We start from the raw sequence: 23,803 nt of genomic DNA, 5'->3' as shown, positions 1-23,803 counted from the left end.
TCGGAATGTTCGCAGTAGGTATAGGCATTTATCTGTATCTGTCTTTCTGAACCTATGAAGATACGCCCTAAAACAGACAATCTACCCAGTCCCTTAGGCTCGGGATCAGCATCTTGGTCCACTGGGCAACATCTTCCTTGCTGTTCTACTCTTCTTGCCATTTTTCCATTGATCTTTCTCTTTCTTCTTTTTTTTTATGGCTGTTGCCAAATGCTCTCTTCTGTCATAGAGATGTCTCTTTTCTACTGCTAACACATGCAGAGGAACACAACCCGTGATAGTCCACAAACCGTCTCAGATACAGTCCTGTAGGCGCATGCTACTCGCAACAGACTCGTACTGTCTACTTTTGTCATAAACCTAATATTAGGTATCTATATCTAAATGTAATGAAAAATATTATTAATTATTGTGTATATATACAATATTTATTGTGTTCTACATATTTAAAGTGGTAAGTTAATTATTCAATTAGCGCTTTGGATTTTTTGTATTGTGTGTGAAAGACAAGTTACATTTTCTTACTATTCTTTATATATTTTTTACTTTATATGCCCTGGGGGGAAGTTTAACCCCCAAAACCCCCCTGGGTGCGCCACAGCAATGTGTACCAGGGGTGGTACACACTGAGACATTTGCAAGGTTGTTTTTAACAGGCCTTTATATTTATGGAAATGATACCTACATAAAATACCAAAAATCATTATGTCTGAAGCTGTCAGTTCTTATCAATGATTAAAACATTTATATCGCCATTAACTCATTTTTTGTCTCACTATGTACCACCTTCCCCTATTCATGAGGCTTCCAAAAAAAAGTATGACTGAAACTAACAAAGTTACTAGCTCCTGGTAAAAAATAAATATCTGACGAAGATATCTACTGGCATGCTAAAAGCAATTCTCTTAAAACTAATTAGGTAGGTAGTAATAGGTAGAAATTAATTAAGTTTCCTAAACACATTGTATAATTATACCTATAATTTAGAAGGCATCAATACTCAAGACTAATAACAACAATGTTGGAAAAACCACATAAGAAAAACGAGATCCTATTTCCTTACCCACTCACTGTAAAATAAATACATCCTGTAGCAAGCAAATAATGAAAACTAAAAAAAATCAACATTACCCAAAAGAATGAGACAAAACACTTATACCTAACATTAATTTTATAAACATTGATAGTTATAGGTTAAGATCATTCATAAGTTTTATTTCAGAAACTTTTACAACACATGTAAAATGTAATTCTCAATACAGAATGTACAATCAATGTGGCTTTTATTGAACTTTTATTTAAACAGCTTCAGAACCTTCTTATAACATGAGGAGTAAAAGATTAAACAAGGTCCCAATTCAGGAATATCTAATACGATACAAAAAATACCAATATAAAAGTAATATGTCATCACTATCACAATCTAAATGCTTAATATGTTGACGTACAATTAGTGATTATTTTACGTTGACTAGAGTTGAATTTATAGCTGCAGATGTCGTGCCAATCTCACGCAATAAATATGGGCGGGAATTATATAGTAGTAGGATAGTAAGTAAATCAGCGAGCCATGTGGCAGAAATCGTAAGTGAGTATACTTTGTATTTAGACTATAAAATGATTAACACTATAGTTAACAGAAATTAATGGTTTTCTTGTGTTTCAAAATATTTTTGATAGCTTAAAAGTTGGTTATCATATTATATTTTTCTACCCGTAAGAATACTTTTTGCAAAATAATTGGGATTGCGAGTATTTAAAGGATTATGCTTCTAATTTATGAATGAAAAGAATTTACTATGCTATAAAATATGTGTTTGTATTTGCTTTATGATTTTTTTATTCATGAGTGTAGATATATTTTTTAAAAAGTTATTTGAGTTTGTGCTGGTTCTTTATTAACACCTCCGCGTTTCTCCCAAAAACACCGGATGCAGATAAGGACCAGTATTGTTTCGTTAATTTAAAACAGATGGATAGAACACTGTCAAGTTCAGAGAATTCAATTCGGTACTGGTTACTGGTTGTTTTGATTTGAATGATCTTTTGCTTTCATCTCTGTGTTTAATGTTGGAGGGGAGGAGACTAAAACTTTATTTAGAAGTTCAATTTTTTACTTCATTTCAGATTATGGTTTAGCGATACCGTGGCAATAAATCTGATGTCATATTAATCAAGAAAGTGTACTTATTTATAAAAAGTCTGTGATAATATAGAGCAGGTAAGTCCTATTTTATCGATAACTTATAATCTAAAATGATTAATTAAAATACGGTGAAGCATAAAATCCAATTCTATTTTTCATTTTCTAAAACATGATTAATTTTTATAGTTATATTTAAATGTTGATTATAAATAAAATTATTAAAAATAATACAATTAATTACAAGTAAGTGTTAAATTAAAATCACAGATTAATATCTTGAAAACTATATAATAGTTACTGAACATAAATTTGCATTATTAATTTACGAGGTGTATTGTTTCAAATTGTTGATGAATGTATTACTAGACATAAAAGTAATTTTACTGAACTTTTAAATATCTCTTTGCTCACTATCTACGGTGCCCAAAATTGTAAACGTGAAAGTAGTGGCGATTAAGGTCTTTTATTAAGAAAATACATTTTTATAGCGCATGTGTGTACAACATAAATATGCATTTTTTAAAAATGATACAAACATCACATTATGATCCGAAGAGTATTTTAAAGGTTTTTCATTAATAAGACAAAACTGTAGCAGAGTTATCTCCTTTAATTCAAATATTATCGTATATAGTTATAGTACATTTCACGAATTTGCAACTATTTTGGATATTTGACTTAAACGGACCGCTGTGTTGAGAAAGATAATAGCAAATTCTCCAATTATTTGAAGCACTGTCGAATACGAGCAAAAATACGGTTTTAACTGATAATGTGTTCATTTAGAGACATATTATACAATTGAATGGCTTCATATCAAAGACGGACATGTGTTATGCAAGAAAAATTAAAATACCTAAATTGGTTTTTTTATACACAGCTGCTATTATTCTTTTTATAAAAATCTCACTTCCTATAATTTTAGTGAAGGCTTCAAAAGTTATCTTGTGGACATTCTGATATCAGAAATATATGAAACTATTATAAAATTATTATTTGAAAATACAGATGTCCGCTTTTGGAACAAAAATGGGTAAATGTCCATGTTTGATCCAAATGTGATGGTAGATGTCCGTTTTTGATGCTAAAAAAATTCTGTTTGAAAGAGTGAACCCTCGGTTTGGACCTAACTTAAAATTTAATGCTTATAACATTCATATTATAGGGAATCAAGTATTTTAAATGAAAATTTCAATTTTAAAATATTTTATTCAAGTTTGCATTAGTACCTACCTACAAAGCAATTTAACTAAAAATATATAACGTATAGTCCAAAAGTTTTGGAAAAAATTTCAAAAGCATATAACTCTGACCACAATAATCTTATATTTTTATTAAATTATTCAACAATTTAACTTAACTATCCTTATTAAAAATCAAAATTCAAATGACAGACAAGGGACCATTATTTTCGATTTGTCTAATAATTCCCCTGGCACGTTACATCATCCTTTGGACGACCTCTGCGTCAATTTCTCTAATTTTTGTATATATGCGGCGTCTTAACTGTTCCCGATTTTGTGCTTCCCATCCGTTATTATAGACTTTCCGACTTAATATTGCCCAGAACTCTTCAATTGGACGAGCCTGAGGTAGGTTGGGGGGATTGTCTGCTTTCGGTACAAAGGTAATGTTGTTAGTTTCGTACCAGTCCCTTGTGATCCTCGCGTAATGACATGAAGCAAGATATTATGCACTCGCCTTAACGCGCGGCAACATCTCGGAATTCTCTCTAATTGATCCTCTGTGTATTTTGGAGCTTTCCTTCTTTTCCGGTAGATAATATTGTTACTCGATAGGGTCCTGTATACTGTACTCTTTCCAACATGAAATCTTCTGGCCAGTTTTCGCTGTGAGACCCCAATTATGTTCTTAGCTGCTTCAATCAGTCTTGCCTCTCTTATATGGTTCAAAATCCGCGGTCGGCCACTTTTACGCAAGTTAACACATTATATCCCTTCTTCACATTCTCTGATTGTGCGATAAATTGTCGATTTGCTTATGTTTTGATCTCGATAAATATTAACAATATCTCGTTTCGACATTCGCTCAACCATATTATAAACACCTCGACGAATATCAATTTTATAAGACATTTTGCAGAGCACAAACCAAAATATTCTACTTTGTTTATTAAATGTCAATAACTGATAACATTTCAATTCCATGGCCTTCTTTGTTAAATGCATTTTGCTTCTCAATCAGACCAGGTGAAATTTTTCCCAAAACTTCAGGACCATACGTTAAAGTAAATTATTTAAACTTATATATATATATATATATATATATATATATATATATATATATATATATATATATATATATATATATATATATATATATTGGAAATTTATCATACAGAAGAAATTCCAAATTCACGAATTTCGTGTATCGATTGTTTAGATGCCCCAAGGTTGATGCATCATCATTTTAAGAAACTACAGTATGGAATGATCTCAGCAACCTTAAGTGAAATCCCATCGAATCATTAGAATGGTTGAACTTGATCAAAATGAGCACATATAAATAAATGAATCCTTGGGTGTTAAAATATACGGGTACACATAGTTTTAACTGGTAAAACGATCATTAAAGAAACAATAAAATTGAAGCTTTTTTATTAGCACGTAAGTACATATATCTGTCCTTTCAACAAGGTGGTTTCCTTCAAAGGTGAAATCATTTAGTATTTAATTTTTGTCGTAAGTAACTTCGCGATCAAAGCTACTCGAAGATACGCTTTTTCTCTGGTTTTTCAGTGTAAAAAAATTTGGAATATAAATCCTTTAGTTATTTTTTTTTCGACAAACATTTTAATGGTATTCCTTCTTCGTTCATTCATTGTACGAGCACGTTACATTTAAGCTATTTTACAGCTATCCTATCCATTACCGCGTGCAACCCTAAGGATGAATATGTTTCCTCACTATAATCAAATTCTTAATATTGCCCTAAAGCTATTTTCTTGTGGCAATTGTGACATATAAAATTTACTATTTTTGTTGGGTAAAATCAAATTCATATTTTTACTTTGTAGAACGTTGACACAGGGTTTCAAAATCGCAGATTATTTTTTAATCATGAATAAATCTAAGATGAAAATTGTTTAAATAACGATCAATTTCGATAAAAAATAAAGATAAATGGCCGGTACCCTAATTTGAATAATTTTCAATAGATATTTTTTGATTATTAAAAAAGTTATTTAAAGAATTTAATAAATTCCAGTAACAACATTAAATAAACATTTATGGATTTTCTAATTCTGTGGAGGGCAGCTGCCTCCCACTATTCTCATAACGGGGAAAAAACCTGAAATTTAATCGAGAAAGAGGTTAAAACAAAGAGACACTTTTAAACAGTTGTTATTCATAATATCAATGAAAGCATTGATGAGAAATAACTAGAATAAGAATCAAAGTTACTCATAAACAGTACATTGAGTAATTAGTAAATGTGATCACAGTATTGACTTAATTTGGGTACCTTCTTCTTTAGGTGCCGTCTCCTCTAAGGAGGTTGGTAATCATCACAGCTATTTTCACTTTTGAGATTGCAGTTCTGAACAAGTCGACGGAACTGCAATTATACCACTTTCTCAGATTGTTGAGCCAGGAGATGCGTCTTCTTCCAATACTTCGTTTTCCCTGTATTTTTCCCTGCATGATGGTTTGTAGCAACACATATTTATCCCCTCTCATAGCGTGGCCGAGATATTGTAACTTTCTTATCTTAATCGTGTTCATGATTTCCATTTCCTTTGTCATCTTTCTGAGGACTTCAACATTTGTTATTCGGTCTACCCAACTTATTTTTATTTTGCTTCGGTAGGTCCACATCTCGAATGCTTCCAGTCGATCGCTCACCTCTTTCTTTAACGTCCAGACCCCATACAGCAGCACCGAAAACAAATATGAACGTAATATTCTTATTTTGAGTTGCAAACTAAGGTCTCTACTGCATAATACTTTTCTCATCTTATGAAATGTTGCTCTAGCTTGTCCAATTCTCATTTTTATTTCTTCTGTATACTCGTTATTTTCATTAATAATTGTACCAAGATATCTGTATTTTTTTACTTTTTCTATTGAAACCCCTCTTATGTTTAAAAAGTCTTGTTGTTGTGTTTTGGAAATTGTCATAAAATTTGTTTTATTAGCATTAAGCGTTAGTACGCTTTCCTCACTAGCATTTACTACATTATCTAAAAGTGTCTGTAGATCTTGTAGATCTTGTGGTACCGTCCAGCGATAATTTTCCCTTTTCATGGAAACCTATGTAACCAGGTCTTCTGGCCAAGTCCTCTTCAATCTTCGTTCCTCCATTGGTGGCTGATATAATTCACTGATAATTTGGCTGTGGTGCGTTAAATTAAGAATTTTGGCCTTGTTGGCGTGAAGTGATATGACTTGGCGTGAAGCGATGATGATTTCCAACCTCCGATAGGAGAAGGAACCCGAAGAAGAAGATATGACTTCTTTTACGGTTGGTGCGCCTAGTTCATTGTGGACTGTTACATTGCTTACATACCAATTTGTGTTTTTAATTAGAAGGTCTGCAAAATTTTTGTGTTTGAAGACTTGCTACCTCCCCAGAGTTCTACGCCGTAAGTTCATATTGGTTTTAGTATGACTTTGTAAAGCAGTATTTTGTTCTCCAATGACAGTTGTGACTTTCTGCCAGGTAACCAATTCATTTGTTTTAATTTTGTATTGAGTTTTTTTGGCATTAATGTGTTGCTTCCAGGTCAGCTTTCGGTCCAAATGCAACTCAAGATTGAAACTAATACGGCTGTATCATCGGCAAAATCCGCCACTGTAACGTCATCTGTAATAGGTATGTCAGCAGTAAAGATTAGGTACAGGAAGAGACCGAGGACACTTCCCTGAGGAACTCCGGATTGGATTGAGTGATAGGTTGAGAAATCATTATTGATTTTTACTTGGAACGAACGTTCGTTAACATAGTACTTCAGGATAAGGTTCATATCCCTAGGCAGTAAAGATTTTAATTTATACAGCTAACCGTTGTGCCATACTTTATTAAAAGCCCGCTGAATATCGAGAAATACTGAGACACACATAGTCTTTTCTTCCAGCCTTTTCTTGATTTTATTTACTATTCTATGACACTGTTGGATTGTTGAATATTTTTGACGGAAACCAAACTGATGTTCGGGTATTATGTTTTCGAGTGGTATAGTTTCGCTTATTCTATTTAGCAGGAGTCTTTTAAATATCTTGGACATCAAGGGTAATAAGCTTATCGGACGATAGTAAGAAGGTGCTGTAGGCAATGTAGGCATTCTATTATAGATAACAGATACATAGATAGATAGATAAATATATAGATAGATAGGTAGATAGATAGATAGATAGATATATAACTATTTATTTCCAACAGGAAACATGATATACAAACACAAATATAATATGATGAAAAAGACAGCAAATATTTGATTTTACGTACAAAGCGTCTATGTATCTGTTGATAAGTATTTCGACTTAATAAGTCTCATCAGAAGAGTTATTCATAGGCGTTCTCAACGTGAAAAATAAATCTTTTCTGTCTTTTAAGAAGCAACAATAAAATGGCTTCGTTATGGACGCAATAGCGACATCTGATAGAAAAATCGGTAAGATAGTTTCGAAACAAATTCAGATTTCTGCTTTAATCTGAACCTTCTAAAATTGCAAGGTATAACAGACGTTGATAAAGATGTTAATATGTTGTTATCATTGTCTTTTTCATTTTATTCGGATCTACTCTGTATGAGTACAAGAAACAAATTCGTTAAGGATTTTTGCTTAGTTGATAGACATGTCGTGGAATGCAAATTTTAGATTCCCCATGTCTCTATTAACATCTTTATCAACGTCTGTTATACCTTGCAATTTTAGAAGGTTCAGATTAAAGCAGAAATCTGAATTTGTTTTGAAACTATCTTACCGATTTTACAAATATAATACCTGCAGAAAATATAAAAATATTTAAAAAATGTCGATGAGTTAATTAATATAGTAACATATTTTTCTAATCAATACATACCTACTGTGAGTTATTTATAATACTACTCTAAAAATTTGACTGATAGTACAATTAAAAATATCGCAATTAGCATTGATTAAATTGGAATTGCACACATTTGAAAAACGGGAGATTTATGTAGATGAAACATTATTTCTGACTGGACGGCGGTAGAAAAAAGTACTCTGTCGTACTTGTACCCCAGTTTATCTGTGAAAAATTAATCGATTTCAGGTAATGTTCACGTAAAAATCTAATACTTCTTAAGGTTTTGCTGATTACGTACAGCTGCTTTGCTTCGTTTTATAAACAATCATTTTTTGGCTATAAAACATTTAAACGTAGCAAATTTTCTCTCCTCAAAATTTTTTCTCTTCCCAACACTTCCCCTACATTCTCTACGTAAATATTGTCCTCCCACTTTATCACTTCTTAACTCATTCCTTAAATGCACCATGTGTCCCCTCAGTACCTTGAGTCTTGACGTTTTTTTTTTGTTTTTTGGTGCGTAAATTCGATTTTTCGAGAGTACCAGGATGAAAATCCGTCAAATAATTTGTTATTAACAATTGTTTAAATGATTGTATCTTCTAAACTATTAGAGATATTTAATTTTACCAAAATAAGAATTGTTCCTTTTGAAAAAATGAACAAAATGGTGTTTCGTGAAAAACAATTGCACAATAGATATTTGATGGGGCTTTTCCAAGAATAACTTAGCTTTCATACTGTCATCGAGTGCAATTTCGAACTCACGCCCATTTGCACCAAAGGCACACAGATGAATCCACCGTGTGCTGGATTTAAAAAGACAGCGGGGAGAACCATCGGATGTTAGAGCACTCATTCTAACATGCCGACATCGAGACCTTCTGCAGACCTGATGCCTTCAGTGTACAGACACCTTTGACGAGTCAGGATTCTTCGAAGTTGGAAGCCCCAGATACTAATGGAAGTTCCGGAGTAGGCCCAGTCACTGTCCCCCTACCGAGAAGTGGTCGAAACCACGTAGGCTTAGGCACACTTGGCCTACGAAACCCCGTTGGATACAGCAAATGGGATCCGGACGACCAAGAAGAAGACGAACTCCGCCGTAGGAGAGGCTGTCACGACCACCAACCTTCCTGGAAGCTGTAAGTGATTGCGTAGTATTGTGGCATATTTGAACATTTTTATTTCTTTATTTTATTTTTAACTTTTGATGCATTTTTATGTATCTATTCTATCATGTATTTTCTCATGTATTTTTTTCCCAGTCGCAGAGTCTCCACAGGAGGGGGGATGTCATCGATTTCAATAATCTGTAGCGCGTTAATCAATTTTCAATATCTCGACAAAAAATTAACTTAGAAACATTTACCAAACCTTAAAATGTTTGTTTTGAATTGTTCTATAACTTCCATTAACCAAACTGCCAATGGTTACGGCTCAATTATGTTTAAAATACTTATAAACAAATTAAATCCCAACTTTTTAACTAAAATATTTTAACTATAAACTGCTATAACTTTTTTATTTATAATGATAAAGTAATATGGATCTTGAAATCTACATGGATTTTACGTATGTATTGGCTGCGAGCTTTTGTTTAAATCTCTTATAAATAAATTAATTCGCGACTTTTTAGTGGAATTTTTGTGAGCCTACTCACAAGCGCGTAACATAAAAAGTATCAAAGTTATTATAAATGTTTATAAACTAACATTCAGCCCTTTTTCATACGGTTTTTTTAAGAAGTATTTTGATAAAATGTTGATTTTTTTTAATATAACCTAAAATTGAAGCCTCAAAGAATCGATTACGACCTGCTAAATATCCTTAGAGTCACTGTTTGGGCCAGTACAGTTGTTTAAATAATCGTTCTCCGAATAAACAAAATGAATAACTTACAAACTATTTGGTCGATCTAGATGATATTTAGAACATTTCAGTTCTCATTAATAACCATAATTTCAAATAGGTATATGACATGTCATTACGCAAACACAAAGTTAGTAACATCTATAAATTACTGCAAAAATTAGGGTTTTTTTGCAATTATCTCGGTCAATTGTTTATATATTTTAATTTAGAAACTTTGACTAAACAGTTTTGTAAAAAAATAATTTTTTCACTTTTTATGATTGTTAAAAACAAACAAAGCAAAATCAGTTGTACATCTTTAAGGATTTCTCATTAATTATCCCTCATCACATGAGGCAGTATGTTATACCTTTTAGAACCTTAAAAAACCTGATTTTTATGCGAAATCGATGATTCTTTCACAGATAGACTGAGGTAATAATAACTCTACTAGGCCAAACGACCCCTTTTAAATCTCAAAATCTACAATTACTGCGATACTCCATCCACGCAGTATCAACCAAAAGTACAGTTACATATTTAAATATTTAATGAGATGGTTATTTATACTTACTGAATTAGTTAATCATTACAATTATGTGGAAATCTGTTAATGGTGTATTAAATAAAATAGCTGTTACTAAAAAAATTCATTTTTTATTATTTTATGCATATTTTATAAAAATATTTAGATTTTTTGTACATTTGCAATTATTTTACACTTTGTTATTTGTATATTTGCGTAATTCTATTATTATCAATATCAATACGCAGAATAAACATTTAAATAAGGTCGATTTATTATTATGTAAATAATATTTTAATTCCCCTAAACTAAATATATATAAATAATTTGAAAATATTATTATAAAAGACACAAACTAAAATGAGTGCTAAACATTCAACAATATTTAAAGAACATGAAAAGTAGATAAACAAAGTGAATTGTTTGTATTTTAAATAACTTATTGCCTTACATTTTCTTGTTGTATGCATGTTATAAATATTTTTAGAATATCTAAATCAGTTATTAACATGACGATTAAGAATATTTGTTGCCTTGGAGCTGGGTACGTAGGAGGGCCAACCTGCAGTGTGATAGCATTAAAATGTAAAGATATTAAAGTTACTGTTGCTGATCTTAGCGAGGAACGAATTGCCCAGTGGAACTCCGACAAACTTCCAATTTATGAGGTAAGTGAACGACAACATATACACATAAAGTTAGCTTATTTAGCGAATGGTATAAACGCAAGGACGCAATCTTCCCCAAGTAAAGGGGAAGAATATAACTTTATTCTTCTATTCTTCTATTCTAACTTTATTAAGAGATGGTTTTTCTATGTCTGTTCGTCTTCGTGTATATTTAGTGGTTGCGTCAGTATGAATAGTGCTTAGACAAAGACTATCACGTTTGTTGCCATTTTAAAACAGCCACTCCTGTATTACTTTGCTTTGCGCAAATTTCTCCTTTATTTAATTTTTGGGCCTCTACATCTTTTGGGTTGTTTTTTCTACTTTTCCTTAAAGTACCGACAAGATATATTTTACGCTTTTGTAGTTCATGGGCCAATGCGACATTATTGTAGTAGTTTCTGTATATAAAATACATCCGTGATCTAAAAATGGCGAAATAACTAATAAAATAGTCGGAATGTAGCAGGCCTATCTGAATTTTGATCTTGTCCACAGTATACTTTGACATCGTATGTATAGTCATCCTTACAACAGAGTTTATACAGTTTGATTTCAAATTTGAGTCTCTTATTTTTATATATAGGCTGAATGGCAGTCTCTACTCAAGGGTACCAATGTTTTGTCTATGAAGACAGGTTTCTCCGAAAGGTAGACCTCTTTGAATTTATTGGTCAAGTTTTCTAATGGAGGGCTTAGTTTTTTCAACTGGTAATTTTTATCAACCGTTTCGTTATCGTCGAAATCTAGCATTCGAATCGGTTTCTTGATATTTTACACGATACCTAATTGCTACATATATAATGCATTCTTAGACCAGTAATTCGTCATTTTTGGCAACTTTGCTAGACCCATATACACTACTCAACAATTGAAGTGGATAATTTTAAAATTCCTAAAATTAACATAAAACTATTTTTAAAATAATTGAATGTACTATACTCCATATGCTATCTTTATTGCCAATATTTTTTGCATCTGGTTTTTTTCTCCCTATTCTTATCGGCCCTTATCTCGTACAAAGAGAGACATGTTGTTCCAAACGTGAATATATCATTCGTATAAAAGTGCTTGTTTTGGCTTTACCAGTTGTCAATAAGTCAAGAAATCTATTTATCACAAAAACATTATGCCGCAAAGACGTTTAGAACTAGAGCAGCTCGAGCAGTTAATTCGTTGGATCCAACAAGGCATAACTCAACAAGAGGTTGCTATGAGGCTAAATGTGTCGCAAAGTGTGATAAGTCGTGCATGGAATCGGTATGTAGCAACTGGATCTGCAACATACAGGCATGGAGGAGGAAGAGAACGATCTACAACTCGTCGGCAAGACCGTTTTGTAGTTCTGACGACAAGAAGAAACCCAACATTCACGGCTTCCAGAATTACCAGTATCTTCAGGCATGCTACTGGACGAGCGATTTCCAGTCAAACTGTCAGAAGACGGTTACATGCATCCAATTTAAGGGCTTAGACGTGCGCTACCCATCCACGACTAACTAGGGAGCAGCGTGCATGCAGATATCGCTGGGCGATGGAACACTATCAGTGGAATTTCGAAAATTGGAGGAATTGTCTCTTTACTGACGAGTCCAGATTTCGTTTGTATACGAATGATGGCCGTATATTGGTATGGAGGGAAAGAGGACAGCGTTACAATGAAAATCTGAGAGTCCCAACCACTCTTTTTGGAGGTGGATCCGTTTGCGTGTAGGGAGGCATATGTTCTGACGGTAGCACGGACTTAGTCGTCTTAATTAATGAGACAATGACTGCTACACGATATCGAGACAGATTCATAGTACCAATAGTTGTTCCATTTTTTGGTGCAATAGGCGAACAATTTGTTCTGATTAATGTCAGAAGTATAGAAGCTCATGGCATTACAAGAATGGAGTGGCCAACGTGTTCACCTGATATGAATTGCATTGAACATGTTTGGGCCGAAATGTCCAGGCAACAAAACAGGCTCCTTCAACCGCCCCAAACCTTAGATCAGTTGGCCAATACCTTTCGCGAGATGTGGGAACGTATACCGCAGCAATTCATCAATAATTTAATAAGAGGTCTTCCAAATAGAGTTAGAGCACTAAGGCGACACAGAGGTGGATCCACACACTATAAATTTTTCTTTTCGGGATATTAGAAATTGAGCAGGAATCGAAATTTTAGGTTGTTAATTTTACAATTTTTGTTTATTTTCTATTTTTTTTTTTCTTAAAGAATATCTTTCTTTAGGTTCATCTGTATGAAGATACGAAGTAAAAATAAATCTTTATTTATATCACTCCATTTTTCTATTTGACCTTATGAACAAAAAATAAAATACACATTTTCATAATATCTACTTCAATTGTTGAGAAGTGTACATTACACTTTCATAGAATGTGGTAATTTCGTCTCTATTAGTATCTTTCCATCTGTGTAATTGCAAGTTTACTGCCATAGATTTGTTTTTGGTTTCTTCGGCGTATCTATTGGTCTCTACTACAATCAAATCCAAAATTTCATCACTGAGATATATCTGAGAAAAAAAATACGGTGCCTCAAAATTGAAATGCTTTAAATGGGAACCATTAGGAGGAAGCCAGTGTAGTTCATCTTGTAAAAGCTCTTCATCACTTTCATTTTCATTCTCCATAAGACAAAACTGAGCTATAACTTCATCGATGACTTCATCAACAGAGGACTGACGTTATCCTTTTAGAATTATCGGGACCTTTGGCTCTCTAGAAGTAGAGGGCTGCAGATCAGGATGATTTATTCCTAGGGTAAGCGTAGTCATTTCAACATTGTTTAACAAAAAGAAAAATGGGCATATTTCCTTGCTTCCAAAATAAAGTTATATTTGCCTTTTATTTTTTTTTCCGAATTTATTTCTTATGAAAAATCTTGGCAGTAGCGTTTCCAATTAAATTTAAGAATGATTGGCACATGGTATGAAATGGGCAGAAAAATATAATGTTTTATTCTGGATTGGAGTATATTTACCTGACATATTTAACACATTATCATAACGCTGTCTCCGATAGTTAGTGATGGAGTTAATGTGATCACTGGAGTTTTTATACTCTGACAATTTTTTATGTACATTTTTCCAATCTCGATAAGCACGGGAACGTTTGTCCAACCTTGTCGACTTTATCAATCAACGATTCGGTATAATTTAGACACGTTTCAGCAATAATTATGAGTATTACGTTTTTCTGTTAAATAAAAACAAAAATTAATTAAAAACATTAAAAACTTAAAACCTAATTTTCGGGTCCCAAATATTAAGGGTCCTAGGCACTTGCCTAGGTTGCCTAGGTCTTAGTCCGTCCCGTGATTCACTAGAAAAACTAAGTTCGACCTGGGGGTGGGATATTTTTCGCTTTATTTGGACGATTAACGTATTAAATACATGTCATTTGATATTTTTGTTAAGCGCTGAGTACCGCCGGTGTTAAATAGTTTTATGTGTTCAGTGTTCAGCATATGCATTGTCAAGTCCAGGAGCTTTGCTATCTTTTAGTTGTGATATTGTTTTTCCAATAATCTGGCGTAATTGGTAAATGGTCATTACATGTGTAGGATGGAGGTTCTTCGAACCTATTATCATCAAAGAGTTCTTGTATGTATTTGGTCCATATCTTGATTTTTATGTTTCCCTGTTAATCTTGAAGTTTGCTAGTTGTGTTGGATTTCTGAAGACCAGCTGCTTTTGGCAGCTTATTTTGGCAGCTATTTTCTTTGGCATTTCGTATTTCGGTTCTTATTTGTCTCTGAATATTACTGTACATTCTATTGCTGTTCTTTGATTTTCTTCTTTCTTCTATGAGTTGCAGTATATCGCCATTCATCAATATTTCCTCTTCTCTTTCTTTTCTATTATATGTTCGTCTCTAATCTTGCTAAAGGTTTCACATATATTTTGGAGTGATTTTTCTGCCTTGTCTGTTTGCTCCATGTTACTTAGATTATCTGAAAGAATCCGTGCGAGTGTTTCTCTTGTTTTCTTACCTTTAAATCTTCTCATATCGCATTGTAGCGTACATAAATAATTATGCTCCTCACAACCATTAAGTATGACCAATATATCATTTTGATACATTTGTAGAGTCCTTGCTTTAAGGATTATATTTGCGAGGCGAGTATTTCACGTCAGATTCGTATCAACGATAATTTCGAGAATGATTTCATTTATGGTCAGAGGACGAATAGAAATTTCCTCTTAATTAATGACAGTGACAATAAAGTGCCGTGTTTGTTATTAGGATTTACTGAAAGTCTTTTATTTTTAGGTAGTTACTAGGGTTAAGTCACCTTGCATGCTATCAGTAATAATGCGTGTTTATCATAACAACTATGAATAAATATAATTGATATTTAAAATTTATAAAACTATATCACCCGTGTGTATGACTTAACTCGTTAAAAAGGGAAATAAATATATAAGATCTACCATAACTTTAATCTTTATGCGCAAGGCTAGCTCGAAAATGGTATTAATTTTAATATACCTCTTTTTATTGTTTTTTTGTTTAACATAGTATTAATATTTATACAGTGTTAATATATATACAAAGTGTAACAGCCAAATGGAATAAGTTCGATAATAGATAAATGGTGGCGTGTTCAAAACACGGGGGGGGGGGGGGGGCACGTTGAATATTATTTAGAGTTGCGCATTTTTGCAATAAAAACTTTTTTTAAAGAGTATGTCATGTAACAATGGCCAATACCAACTTTCTTACTTCAAATACAACACTCTGTATATTATTCAATTTTTGGATTCCTCAGAATATTCTAAACATATCTCATGTACAATGGACGAATTTTAGGTTTATCCATTTTTTATATAAATGTATCTAAAAAACTAATAATGTATATGTTAATTTGTAGCCTGGATTAGACAAAGTAGTACAGCAATGCAGAGGTACGAATTTATTTTTCACCACTAACATTACTCAAGCAATATTAGATGCTGACTTGATATTTATATCAGTGAATACACCAACAAAACTAAACGGAAATGGCAAGGTAATGGAATTAATATCACAAGTGCTTATTATTTACATTTCTTCGTGATGCTCCACAATCATTTAATAACTATTTCATTTTATATTATTAAAAACTTTAGCATATTTGTTACTATTTCGAATATAATAAATACGGTATGGGCCAAAATAAACAGTACCATAATTTTTAAACCTCTTCAGTACCCCTACAATAAAGTACACTTTCCGATCTCCAGCCAATATGACGTATCTTCTAGTGGCGATAATTTCAGGTGTAATTTCTGTTATTTTATGACAGTCATATGTCATTTAGTTATTTCGTTCTCCATAGTTTAAAGCAATCATTGATTATGGTTGCTTTTGTCATTTTTTTATTTACTTCTTTGTAAAAATTGTTGTTACTTGATAAATAATTTCCCCTAAAACTCCCTTGTCGGACTGGAAAGGAGGGGGGGGGGACAGAAAATATCGATTTACCAGTAATCTGTACGCGAAATAATTTTTTAAGTTTAATTTGATCAAAGTGTCCTATTGGGAAAAATCAAAATGCCTTTCAAATCACTTCTTTGACCGGTCGCTGTGGAATTTCTACCGCTAAAGCCTAATATTCAAAATCAACAACCTGATAGCTGTCAGATAGGTATTACTTTTATATATGGTACTGCTTCTTTTGATGAATACAGTATATATCAACATACGGTACATTGAAAAGTTCTAAAAATATATTTTTAGTGCATCCTATTAGGTACTTATAACACTTGTTTTCAGGGAAGAGCACCTGATCTAAAATACATAGAGGGGGCAGCAAGAATCATAGCTGATACTGCTCAAACTAACAAAATCGTTGTTGAAAAAAGTACTGTTCCAGTACGAGCAGCTGAAAGTATTTCAAATATCTTGACAGCTAATAAAAAACCAAAAGTGACACATCAGATATTATCTAATCCAGAATTTCTAGCAGAAGGTATGTTATATATATTGTTTTCTCTTACAGTTTTTATATTTTAACGAATCACATTTTATTGGACATAAATCCAATTTCTGATGGCTTGGTTCTCATGATTTAATCACCTATTTTGTATCGTTGTGTCTCTTCTGTACAGCTGTAGTAAAATTTGGTAATAAAAATATAGTTACGAACGATACTACGAACTGTACGGTTTACGTGACAAAAATAATAAGTCACCACAATCCTAGCTCGTGTTTCTGTTTCTGGTTGAGGAAAACACTAAAATTAACTTTTAATAAGTTCTTGAATAACTTTATAAATTGATTTTCAGTTACACACTGTGAATCATTTTGAATATCTAACACAATGTTTTGTATATCATCAAAATGATTTGCTTAGAAAATTGCTGCTTTAATCCATGTTTTTCATCTTGTAATTACGGTCTCTGGAGGTAGGCTTATATCTGATAATTTTTTTTATAAAGGCGCTTTAAAAAATACTTTTTTAAAGTTTGAAATTAACTTATTGACTAAATCAAATTCACTTCTAACAACTTCTACTCTGTTATGCCATTTAAAAAATAAATGACGTGTTGGGATAAAATATTGTCAATTTTCTTTCTAATAAAATCATATTATTGGTTTTCTCTAGTTGTTTTCCAGCTCTTAAATAAGGTTTTCCTGGCTAATCCTCTTTTAAGGCGCCAATTATTATTAAAGATGTACCATATATGGATCACATGAATCTGTATTTTCATCAAAAATTACTTTTCATCGCTTAAAGAAACTTTAATTTCCTCATATTCACATAGCCCTTTCTTAGTGTTGCCTCGTTAGGAATATGGGAGTTACAATGTTTTTGCACAAACTGCCTAAAATGTGTATTTTACAATTTTTTAATGGAAAGTTTGTTGCTAACAAAACTACAAACACTCATTTTTATTCATCTTGACCTTGTTGAACATTTTGAAGAAATGTATGAATCGACTGCTGAACGGGTTTTTATGCAGTATTCTTTAGCTTCAGCTTATGAGTCGCAGTTTTTAAATTTTTTGGTTTTGTCCATTGTTCGTGTATTTCAAAGATGGGGCCAAAAATTATTCGTCAAAAAAGTACTACTCCATGGCGGACAGTTAATCTCTGGAATGGCAAATCTGAAACATAAAATTCGACAAGGGTTTTAAAAAAGAAGTTACGTGATAGTTGACAAAAAAAATTGAAAATTAAAAAAAAATACAAAATGGCGCGTATTTGTATTGCAGATTTGCCGTTCCAGAGATTAACTGTCCTCTATGGAGCAATAATTTTTGGCGCCATATTTAAAATACAGGAACAATGGGAAAAAAAAAGAAAAAAAAATATAATCTTCAAAAGTTGTATATTAATATAAAAAAGTTTGATTGTCATATATAATAGATAAGATACAAAAAAAGTTGTTGAAAATGTAACATTTTTTAGCATTCTAAACGGTAATAGTACCTTAAATATGCAATGTTGTTTGAACGATGCAGAAATTTGCAATATATGCCTCTACATACACTCTCTATAATTATCACTAAATTTGATCGATTTGCTCTTAGGTACTGCGATAAATGATCTGCTCAATCCTGATAGAGTTTTGATTGGTGGGGAAAATACTGAAGCTGGTAGGGAAGCAATAGAAGCATTATGTTCGGTTTACAAAACGTGGATACCAAAAGAAAAAATTGTTACTATGAATACCTGGTCATCTGAATTATCAAAACTTGTAAGTTATCATAGATTTTAAAAAATGAATGATATGTACTTATAGTTTGTATATTATATTTATTAGGCTGCAAATGCTTTATTGGCACAGAGAATATCGAGTATAAATTCCTTATCTGCCATATGTGAACCAACCGGAGCGGATGTATCAGAAGTTGCTAGAGCTGTTGGGTTAGATTCAAGGATTGGTTCAAAATTCCTACAGGCTTCAATTGGTGAGAGAATTATACCTTTTTGTATTATTTTAATCGTAAATAATAATAAAACAATAAAAAATAATTTAATAAAGGCCAAAGAACATAACTTATATTAAGGTATATTGCACATTTACACGGTAGTCCACGTACGAATATATGAAGGCTATAAGAAGTAGGAATATATAACAGGCTATAAGAAGTATTCACTTCTGTCGGCGCTCCCCAAGTGCCGCGCTCTTTTTTTACATTTTTTTCGAAAAATCTCTGAAGACTAGACTAATAAAACAAATATCATTTTTTTTAGGTTTTGGTGGAAGCTGTTTTCAAAAAGATATCCTTAATTTAGTATATATTTGTGAATGTTTTAACCTACCAGAAGTTGCTGCTTATTGGCAACAGGTAATAGATATGAACGAATATCAAAAGCACCGATTTACCAAGCAAATCATACAATCTAATTTTAATACCTTGAGTGGAAAGAAAATCTGTATGCTTGGTTTTGCTTTTAAAAAAAATACCGCTGATACTAGAGAAAGCCCAGCCATTTACGTAGGCAAAACTTTGTTAGACGAAGGAGCATCACTACGAATTTATGACCCAAAGGTAATATTCCCCGTAAAAATTTAAAAATTTTTATAATAATTATAATATATTCCAGGTCTCCAAGGAACAAATTTTTAAAGAATTATGCAAACCGGAGATTTGTGTCGACCCTGAATTGTATAAGAAAAATATTTCTGCGTTTGATGATCCATATGAGGCTGCGAAAGAGTGCCACGCAATCATTGTCTGTACGGAATGGGATGAATTTATCGTAAGTAATTTATTTTAGTCAGGAGGTTAAATTTACATCTAAAAGATATCCATCTATTAATATATTAATTTATAAGTCATGTATAACCACCATGCCCTGATTCAGTTGTATATGTATAAGTAGAAAAAGAAGAAAATGTATCGGATTATAAACGAGTTTTCCATGGATTACAATAAGCAACACCAAACTTTGGCAATTTTCAATAGTTATCTTATACTTTGGAATCTAAGCCGATCTATTCGGCCTCGTGCTGTAATTCCTCTTTGATTTGAACAGGCGGTATATCCACGACGTATCTCTCGTGGCACCCGAGTCTGTGTCTGTAGTTGCTGGACGAATCCCGAAGCGGCATTGCTATTTTTGCTCTGTCGCCAATTTATGACGCTTTACTTCTTATCGGGCACCAATTTGTGACAGGTAGCTCTTGTATACTGATAGCTGTTTAATTCCTGCAAAAAACAAAATATAAAATGTCATAAAAATTTAAACGAAAATACGGTGTGTTATTACATACGCTGAAGAGAAGGAATGATGGGTTAAAGGTGGACTGATCGATAAAGGTCGTGGCATATTAGTTTCCGAAAAATATAATTTAAATGGTTTTAAATATGAACAATGCACACTGTAAGGAACGTAGCGTTTCAGACACCTAACGTTTCCGTTCAGTATATTCGAAAACAATATTTTACTGATGCCGACGGCTACGTAACGAGTCGTAAGCGATTGGTACAAATAATGTGAATTAGATGTCCGTCGTTTTCCCCTCGTTGTTTATTTAGGTATTTGTTTGATTTTGATACAGAGTATTTGAAAAAATAATTTTCGAGGCTATTTTGTCATTTATGCATGTGTTTTTATTGCTTTTTGACAATTAATCACGAAAGTGATAAACAATTAGGACTTTTGCACGGAAGTAATACCTCTTCTTTTTATTAAATACTCTTTGGTTTGATATGTATGGCTTCGTTAAATGTAGTATTTTGTTTTTTAACTAAAGGTGTAATTAAATTTAAAATATATTCAGACTGAATCCTATTCATTCTAAAATGTCCATAATATTTTTCATCGTCATCAATTAATTCTTTGTATAAAGTCCAGTATTCACCTTCCTTTTTCCTTTCTCTTAGCATTGGACGTACTTTAAACCTTCTTTTTACTACAGTTTTTCTTTCTTCATCGTTAAGTAGAAGAGCAATTGCACATAATTTTTGTCGAGAAAAGCGGGATTATATCTTCACCGAACCAAACTGAAACGTCCTATGTATGAAAATATAAACACTCGATCCGACAAGGAGTGGGAAGCAGTGGCTGATCCAAAAATGGAGTTGTTCCCAGATTTTTGATAAAACTCGATTCTCTCGTGCGGCGGCTGTTGTTTTATACCGTTGTCGGCCATTTATCATTATTTTATTTCAGTTTATGTACATTTCCATGAAAATCTTATCCCTTAAATTGTAAGATTTCTTACTTTTGTTTGATTCTCTTTTCTTTTTTTCTTAGCTCTACAACTTTAACTGAGTCTTGGCTGCGCTTACCATTTTCCTCCACTCTTGCCGGTCTTGTGTAGCAATCTCCCATTGTTGCACTCCTATCTTACGTGGATTACTCGTTACTGCATCTTTCCATCTTTTTCTTGGGCGACCAACTTACCTTCTGCCATCAGACCTTTCCTAGAAGGTTGTATTTAGTAGTATTTCATTAGCAGTATATGTCCTGTCCATCTTGTAGGATTTGCTTTGATGTATCGTACTATGTTTTCATCTTCATAGAGTGCTTGGAGTCTTGGTTATGTCTTCGTCTCCACTCTCCTCTTCTCTACGAGGCCAAAAGATCATCCGGAGGATCTTCCGTTCTAAGACTAATAATAATTTTGTTGTTTCAGGCTGGTTGAGTGTCCACGTCTCACTTCCATAAGTTATTATGGGGCGAATTATAGTTTTATATACCCAAAGTATTTAAATTCTCCGACTCTTCCTAGTTTTCTTCAAGCATTTCTAAGTCCCCAACCATTCTTCTACCTCCTAACCACATATACTCCGTTGTCGACCTGCTAATCTTAAGTCCTTTCTCTTCGGGAGGCTTAGCAGTAGCTACAGCCGTTGCTTCTCTCTTTGCTACCTTGTATCCTTATCTTCCTCTCTTTTAGACCTGTCATACCTATTTCTTCCCTCTAACCTTCTGTTGCACCTCATAATTCCACCACCAAGTTTCTTTGTCTCTAGGAGGCCCTTTACCAGACGTTTTTCCTAGTACTTCTTCTTCCACTCGTACCACAACTTTACTTGTTGGCTTCATACCAGTCATTTACCGTATCTTTTTCATCAAGCTTTTTAACTTCCACCACTTTACTTTCTGGTGTCCTACTTGCTTTCTTTCCCGCCTCACCTTTATTTCTGTATCCAGTATCACCGGTCAGTGTTGACTAGCTAAACACTCACCTTTTATCAGTTTACAGTTGGTAAGCTTTTTAGCTGACTTCTTCTACACCGCACAAAATCTATCTGAGTTTCCCTTCCCCCGCTATTATAGGTAACATATTGGTCTTCGGTCTTAATAAAGAACGTATTTTATACTATTTACTTCATAATTTTTTATTCCCGTCCCCAAACCTCCGTAAACTCTTTCTATTCCTACCTATCTCTACCAATATGTCCATTAAAATCGCTTCCAATAAGTCACTTTTCGTTTGCAAGAATCTTGGGTATCTCACAATCAAGATCACTCCAAAATTCTTCCTTTCCCTGTTCCTCGCACGCTACCTGTGGGGTGTAGGCACATATGATATTCACGTTGGTGTGACCTGTATTCAGTTAGACATTCATTATCCTTACAAGATGTTCCTTCCACTCTTTGTTAAAAATAATACCTACTCCATTTCTGCCGTGACTGTTCGAACTACTGTACTAACTAACTACTGTCATGCTTCCGAAGTTGAGAGTTGCAATTCTCAGGCTAACTTCTTTAGCCCCTTCCGCCCTAAAGGGGCAGCATTAGCTCTTTTCGCAGAGGTCAAGCGAGGCCGTATTTGCGCATGAACGCTCTAGCCTCTAAACTGCTTTCGATATTCCTTCCTTCCATGGTTTTAGCAAGGTTTTTTCTGCCGGATGCCCTTCTCGACGCAAACAATCCTCCTATATCCGGGCTTGGGACCGGCACTGATAGTAATATATTATTCTGTTGATGTTTTTGATTTGTAGAGTGTAAACAAATTATTTTTGGTTTTAGGATTTAGACTACAAAAAAATATACGCTGATATGATGAAGCCTGCATATGTCTTCGATGGAAGGAAAATACTTGATCATCAAGAATTAATTCAGATTGGTTTTCATGTTCGAACTATTGGAAGAAGCTTTGCAGATAAATTTATTTTGAATTAAGCTGTAGACTTATAATGTCAATCATTTATTTTATTAGTAGATTTTTATCATAATCCCATTTTGTTATCTCATTCTTTCTTAAAGCTGTGTACTTAATTAGATAATTGTGATGTCACAGTTTGATTAGTATTGTAATGTCTGTAATATTGTAATTTTGTATTTTAGAAAATAATTAAAAATATTCTGTATTAGTTATGCAGTATATCTTGTGAATATATCGCCTAATTATGGTGGCAATAAACTATTTATAAAGATGGTATATTTTTTGAAGTACTGCACACACATCAACGAAATTATAGACAACAGGAGTATAGGAAGCAACATGAACCATATGTAAACTTAATAAATGATGCAGATAAGTCAAACAATGTATGAATATGAAAGATTTCGAGCTGGTGTCGGCCAAGATAGAGATTATTATCCTTAATGGATGAAGAAGAAAATGTAGTCCGAAAATCGGAAACGAATTGTACATTCCACCCTGATGCTGAGCCGGGCACATATATGAATT

The 23,803-nt window shown here is 33.0% G+C and overlaps 1 protein-coding gene across 4 annotated transcripts; it reads left to right on the top strand.

Moving 5' to 3' along the window:
- The first annotated feature begins 1,503 nt into the window (after positions 1-1,503).
- Positions 1,504-23,483, top strand: LOC140452228 (UDP-glucose 6-dehydrogenase-like). 4 transcript variants are annotated; one of them, XM_072546352.1, is made up of 10 exons: positions 1,504-1,588; positions 2,128-2,221; positions 11,029-11,209; positions 16,094-16,231; positions 16,978-17,173; positions 18,738-18,904; positions 18,971-19,118; positions 19,405-19,703; positions 19,759-19,914; positions 23,140-23,483. In XM_072546352.1, the coding sequence occupies exons 3-10, from the start codon at positions 11,051-11,053 to the stop codon at positions 23,290-23,292; spliced, it is 1,416 nt and encodes a 471-aa protein (XP_072402453.1). In that variant the 5' UTR covers positions 1,504-1,588; positions 2,128-2,221; positions 11,029-11,050; the 3' UTR covers positions 23,293-23,483. The 4 variants fall into 4 exon arrangements, with proteins under 4 accessions (XP_072402453.1, XP_072402455.1, XP_072402454.1 ...); XM_072546354.1 differs by having other exon boundaries at positions 1,566-1,584; XM_072546353.1 differs by lacking the exon at positions 1,504-1,588 and adding an exon at positions 1,889-2,010.
- The last annotated feature ends 320 nt before the right edge of the window (positions 23,484-23,803 follow it).

The sequence above is a fragment of the Diabrotica undecimpunctata genome, chromosome 10 (assembly GCF_040954645.1).
Source record: "Diabrotica undecimpunctata isolate CICGRU chromosome 10, icDiaUnde3, whole genome shotgun sequence".
In the NCBI taxonomy this organism is placed as follows: domain Eukaryota; kingdom Metazoa; phylum Arthropoda; class Insecta; order Coleoptera; family Chrysomelidae; genus Diabrotica; species Diabrotica undecimpunctata.
The sequence above is the reverse complement of the archived record's forward strand: the minus strand, read 5'-3'. Positions and strand labels throughout refer to the sequence as shown.

Excerpts from the sequence above, each read along its gene's own strand:
- LOC140452228 (XM_072546352.1), top strand. The coding sequence starts at position 11,051 with ATGACGATTAAGAATATTTGTTGCCTTGGAGCTGGGTACGTAGGAGGG. Across the intron at positions 16,232-16,977 it reads AACTAAACGGAAATGGCAAG|GGAAGAGCACCTGATCTAAA; the intron begins GTAATGGAATTA and ends ACTTGTTTTCAG. Across the intron at positions 19,915-23,139 it reads CGGAATGGGATGAATTTATC|GATTTAGACTACAAAAAAAT; the intron begins GTAAGTAATTTA and ends TTTTGGTTTTAG.